The 6,053-nt window shown below is 40.3% G+C and overlaps 1 protein-coding gene across 1 annotated transcript; it reads right to left on the bottom strand.

The window, feature by feature from the left end:
- Positions 1 to 679: 679 nt before the first annotated feature.
- On the bottom strand, positions 680 to 4,748 carry LOC143884192 (uncharacterized). Its single transcript, XM_077387623.1, has 5 exons — positions 4,409 to 4,748; positions 4,260 to 4,327; positions 3,989 to 4,164; positions 1,182 to 1,290; positions 680 to 1,068 (listed from the first exon to the last, which is right to left on the bottom strand). Exons 1-5 carry the CDS (start codon positions 4,626 to 4,628, stop codon positions 763 to 765), a joined length of 879 nt encoding a protein of 292 aa, XP_077243738.1. The 5' UTR covers positions 4,629 to 4,748; the 3' UTR covers positions 680 to 762.
- Positions 4,749 to 6,053: the final 1,305 nt, after the last annotated feature.

Here is a 6,053-nt window from a genome sequence, read left to right as displayed (position 1 = left end):
TGAAACTTTTAGTGATTGGTTTCCTAGTTGTTTGGTTTAAGTAGGATTCTTTGAGATAAGGGTTATCTAGATTAGGGATTCTCTACAAATAACTTGTTGTAACCTTTCTTTAGAAATTAATGAAGAAAATTGTTTCAGAAATTGTGTCTAGTGTACAAAGGAGGATCGATCCTTCGCTCGAAGTGGATCAAGAGGCTGATCTTCCCTCTAAGAAGATGAGGTCCCCGTTACGAACTGATTTAGGTTCGTAACAATTGGTATCAGAGCAGTCGGTCATGCGCCAGAAAAACATCTTTGTTTTCCCATACCTAAATCGGTCCGCAACGGATTTGATCTTAGGGAAAATCAGCCTCTTGATCCACTTTGAGAGAATGATCGATCCTCCTTTGTACACTAGACACAATTTCTGAAACAATTTTCTTCATTAATTTCGAAAGAATGGTTATGTACAAATTATTTGTAGAGAATCCATAATCTGGATAACCCTTATCTCAAAGAGTGCTACCTAAACCAAACAACTAAGAAACCAATCACTAAAAGTTTCAAATTAAAAATAATTTATTTAATTCAGGGCCCAGATAAGGACGTAACATGGTTGTTGGACTAATTGTGATTGAGGCTTTAACATGGTTAGATTTGCTCCACAGCATAGTGTATTTATCCCTAGCCACAGGAAGAGTATAGAATTTAGATTGAAAGTGTTTGTTGACAAATACAAGCATTATGAAAAGGAACTGGGTCTTCAAAATTTCTTCCCTGTTACTAGAGTTCTATGTACAATGTCACTTTTCTCAACATTCCAAACGGCAATCTTAGTCTCCAATCCTTTTGCTTCCTGCTCAACAGTCTCCCTTTACTCGCGGCATCCCTGTTCTCCCTCACATCTGCCAGCTTCCACACACAATGCTCCGATTCAGTTTCCACGGACTCCACCATGAAAACCCCATCCTTTTCCTTGTTTTTTGACGCGGGTTCTCCTTCTACGTAACAGACTCTCATGGGCATCTCTTTAAAGCGGTCCAACTCATCGGGCACCTTCAGTATTCGCTCTGCACCAGGAGAGGACACCTGTGACATACACCATAACTTTCTTTAAAGCTCAGTACATGGCAACTTCCCTGTTACAGTTGACAGATTTCTGTATGTCAAAAGGCATTTTGGAAGAAAGCATAAATGGTTACCTCTACAGCCAAGTCTTCGGATATCTCTCCTTGTTCTCCAATTTCCTCTAATCGTTTCTTGTAAAGAGAACTGAAATTTTCAATTTCATCCATGCTGGGGCAGCCATATCTAAGATGAAAAGCAGTGTATGATCAGCAAATGCAGATATTTGTGGCAAGCTTTAGTCATCACAGAAAAAAAAATGCTTAATTCACAACCTCTGTAGGATTATAGATTGACAGCACTGCAAGAGATAGTCTAACTTCCATAAGATGACAGAGTAGATTTCATCTATTACAGTTGTTGCAGAAACAGACAAAATATTGATGCAAACAGAAAGGCATGATATCTTTTGCTTTAAAACATTTTTTTTTTTTTTTTTGAAAGGTAACCAAAATTTATAAATAAGAAGATAAGTACAAACAGGGGACAAGATGTCCCCCAAAAGAAATTACACCCCCACAAACGAAGAGAGGACCCGAGCTACAGGGAGATTAACACCCTCCTTGGCTAAGGAATCTGCCAAGTCGTTAGCCGATCTCCGCTTATGCTCGAAGCGGGGATTGATCTCCCTGATAAGATCACGACTCTCATCAAGCACACTCTGCAGATGTCAAGGACCTGGTGAGCTCATAGTAGCCCATGCAATCGCATTACTCGAGTCGCCTTCGATAATAATAGGCCCCACATTATTTTGGACAAGCCATTTCAGGCCGAACAACAGAGCCCTAGCCTCAGCTTCTTTTGCTTAAAACATGATCCAGAAAACTTATGAACCAACTTGCATAGTTCTCATTTTTTCAAAAAAAAAAAAAACTGTGGCTTTCTAGGTGAATTCCTAGGGATACAAAAGCATGCACCAAAATACAATAAAAAATTACAGATGGAGCACAGATTGCCCCTCAACAAGAGCCTCACCACTAACCCTAGCTTTAGCCAAGGAGTCAGAGATCTCGTTGGCCTCTTGAACAGCATGAAAAATGTATAGTTCCACGCTCTAGCAAAGATAACAATCACATTAATGACGAGGCCCAAGAACCACGGACCTCTACTGTTTTCTGCTCTCCAACTAACATCATTCTGAGAATCCCCTTTGACCACAAGATTACCATAAAATCTTGAGCATAAGATCCTCATTCCCATCAATATGGTCTTCCATTCATCTTTAAAAATTCCTACAATGATGTACTGCTGCTTTCTCTAAACACTCCTCCAATTCCTGCAGGATGAGTATTCAACGACAAACAGTCCCCGAATTTACGTTTATTTATTTAATTTACTTTTTTTAATATTTTTTTTTTTAGATACTAGTCTTCCTGACTGCAAGAGCTTCTCTCCATTTTTTAAGAGATCAGATATGGAGATGCCTCTGAGATCCGCCTTACCAAGGACCCAGTTAGCAATCAAGAATTTCATCTCCCACAGCAACCTCCTTAAGGATCTTCTGGCTCCCTAAAAAACCCGCTGATTTCTTTCGTTCCATACATTCCAAAAAAAAAACTGAATGGAAACAACATTCTACAGAAAAGCTGCCCTCACTGAAACATTTGGCCTCGACCAACTTGAAGTAACTCCTTTGCAGGATAGCATGGTGGACCCTTTGCAGGGAGACATTAGATTCTTTGGAAGAACACGTCATACACAATTATTTGGGAAAATTGGAATGAGAGAAATACGAGGATCTTTGAGGAAAACATTTCATCACCTTGGCGGCAGACTCAAGACATCCAACTTTCTATCGTGCGAGAGGCACTTGGTAGGAAAGAATTTTGGGTTTATTGATTGGAGAGAATTATCGTTATTAGAATATCAATGTTCGGAGTCATGGTAGAAAAGGTAAGTTGGTGGCAATAAGGATTCCTACGCCTCTTAGGAGCATTAGATTTAATTATGAAGGCTTAAAGGCAATCCGACACTGGCCAAGATTGGAGCTGTTTTTTACTTTTAGAGACGATTAGACACAGTTGTTGAAGCTTTCTCTAGGCCTATCAGTATCAGGGATTCCAATGAGGCATTTCAGAGCCGAGCTCTTCGGTCCTCTCTGGTGGAAGGAGACTCCTCCAGTGTAATCTCTGGGATGTATTGTTGAATCCAAGACTTAATATGTCAGCAAATAGTCTATGCTGTTAGAGACTTGATTAGATAATTTTCTATCATTCACGTAGATTCTTAGGGGTTCCAACAAGGTTGTGGATGAACTCACTAACCCCCCTGTTCGTTTGAGATTATGACGACAGATGGTGAGCCCCAAACTGATTATTTGGACTCAAAATACATTAATTTTGTGTCTAATAATCGGTTTGGGGGCTCACCATCGGTTATCATAATCTCCAACAAAGGGAGTGGATAGATAATCGTTTATGTATCAGTTGTTTGTTTTGTCTTTTTTATTTTATAGGTAAGTTGGGATCAAACCCCCGACCTCAGGGTGAAAGAACAGTCTTTACCAACTGCGCTAGTTGCTTGTTTTATCTTGAGTATGGATTTCCTTTCTTTTGTGCCTTTCTTGTCAGGCTTTCATCGCCCCTCTCTACTTTGTGTTTTCCTTTTCTGTCTGTTAAAGAATTTTTTCTGTCTCAAAAAAGTCCCATTGCAGAATTACATCAGTTCACACTATCCAGCCTGCCTCACATGAATACCAAACAAATACAGTATGGGACGCGAGAGCCAGACCATGTAGGACAATGCAAACTCGAAATTCAGAAAAATGCCTTGCAAAATTCTAATGTCTTATTACTCTCAGACAGCAACGGATGCTGACATTTCAAATACCATAGTATGGAAAGATTCAAATAAACCATGAAATTCGCAGGCAGAAATGACATACTTGTTGGAAATTTTATCGAGTCTGACATAAATGTATCCGCGAGGAGAAGTCTTAAAAGCATACAGATCCATGTCATCACCAAACTGAAGTAGCACTTCGCGGGCAACCGATAATGTCCTTTCACCCCACGGGACATCTCCCAACACCACTCCCCCTCCATCCCCTCCATCACCAATCTGTAAAAGTAAAAAAAAAAACCCATCAACAGATAAATGAATAAAACTATAAGCAAATTGAAGAGAATTTCCCAAAGAGGAATTTAAACAAACACCTGGGGCTCGACTCCTTCGTCCTCTTCTTCCCATCCATCACTGCTCTCTCCGTCTTCGATTACTCCATCTGCAATCCCTAATACATTCAGAAAACAAGAAAAAGGATTGAAAAAATGTGAAGCTGAGGATGAGTGTTTGGATCACACACCTAGGTGAAGATTGGGTAAGGGTGTTGTGGAGAATGGAAGGGAATGGAGGAGAGGGGAAAAGGAAGTGAGTAGTGATGAATCCCTTTGTAAGGATTCAAGGGTAATTTGTGATGGTTTTGGGCGAGGTAGAAAGAGTTGTGTGAATGCAGAAGGGGTTGAGATGGAAGGAAGGAGAGACCGGAGACCGCCCCATTTCAACTTCAACACTGCTCTCTTCATTCCCGCTGCGGAAATCTTTGTTTCACTAGAGGGCGAGACCTCATTGTAATACAGTGGTCGCGTGTGGGCCGTGGGCCGTGCCTGTGGTTTGTACTGGGCTGGAGATGAGGTTTGGGCTCGTCACCACAGCCCACAATATTATTATACCCTCTTAAAAGCTATATAATTGCTAGTTTTTGGGTTATTTTGATAAGTTGAACAATTTTTTTTTATCAAAATGCTCCCTCTCTAAGGCCCTATTTGTTTCCAGATTATGACAACCGATGGGGCAGTGATAAATCGACCCCCATATATCTTAAATCGACCCCTTTTAGGGACTGTTCGTTTGGGATTATGTCAACCGATTGTGAGTGCCAAACCGATTATTGGATTCAAAACTACATTTAAATTTGAGTCCAACAATCGGTCTAGCGCACACAATCGGTTTTCATAATCTTAAACGAACGGTGCCTTAACATAAAACGTTAAGGCGTGTGATTCGTGTGAATAAAGTTTTCAACTGCCGTTAAACACCGAACAATTGTACAAATCACATGCCCTAACATTTTCCATTTAAAGGAGTCGATTTAAGATATGTGGGTGTCGATTTATCACTCTCCTAAGAGCATTATTATTTCTCAATTTTACTGTATACTATTCTTTGGACTCAATTTAGTTATGTAGTTTTCGTAGAGTCAATTTTTTTAAAAAAATGAATCATGATTTATCAAAAAAATTTATCTAAGAAAAAGAAAAAGAAACCCTGCCAGCCCTGCAATGCCCAAGTAGGGTGTGGGCCGTGCCATATCCACCTCTAGAATTCATGGGCTGTGCCATCCCGACCTGTGGGACAGTGCTTTATGGACCGGAATGGCACGACCCATTCGATACTTGGAGGGCTTGCTTTAGATCTCCTATGACGTAAAAATAACCAGTGCAGTAGTAACATCCAATAATCTTGTTGAATGTGAGCAGTAGGTTTTATATAGTTTTTCACCATTTATGTTCAACATTGAAAATTAGGTCCCGTTTGTTGCCGAGAAGATTTTGATTTGGATTTCTTAAATTTGCGGCCCATTTTGTGTTGTGTTTCGAACCCGTATCAAATCCTTTGATCTCCAAATCAGCGACTGACGGTGAAAAAAATCGGATTTCTAAATATGCTGTGGAAATAAGTAATCAGAAATCTACAGATCTGGCAGTTTCCTCTGTTAAAGTATGCCTTTCCCCAACAGCTTGAGCTATTGGAGAAGTTGGTAAGTTAACATGGTATCAAAGCAAATGCCTGGTTCAAACCTCCTTGATAGCAAAATCCACATGCAATGGCTAAACCCAAAAGTGGGGCCACATGTGCCACGTGTAGGCCAACCCTAGAAAGTGGGGCCACACGTGAGGGGGAGTGTTAAAGTATGCCTTTCCCCAACAGCTTGAGCTATTGAAGAAGTT

This window comes from Tasmannia lanceolata, unplaced genomic scaffold (genome assembly GCF_043159265.1).
Source record: "Tasmannia lanceolata isolate RefF3 unplaced genomic scaffold, GAP_Taslan_0.1 ptg000008l, whole genome shotgun sequence".
Taxonomy (NCBI): domain Eukaryota; kingdom Viridiplantae; phylum Streptophyta; class Magnoliopsida; order Canellales; family Winteraceae; genus Tasmannia; species Tasmannia lanceolata.
This window is presented reverse-complemented; position numbering and strand designations above follow the sequence as displayed.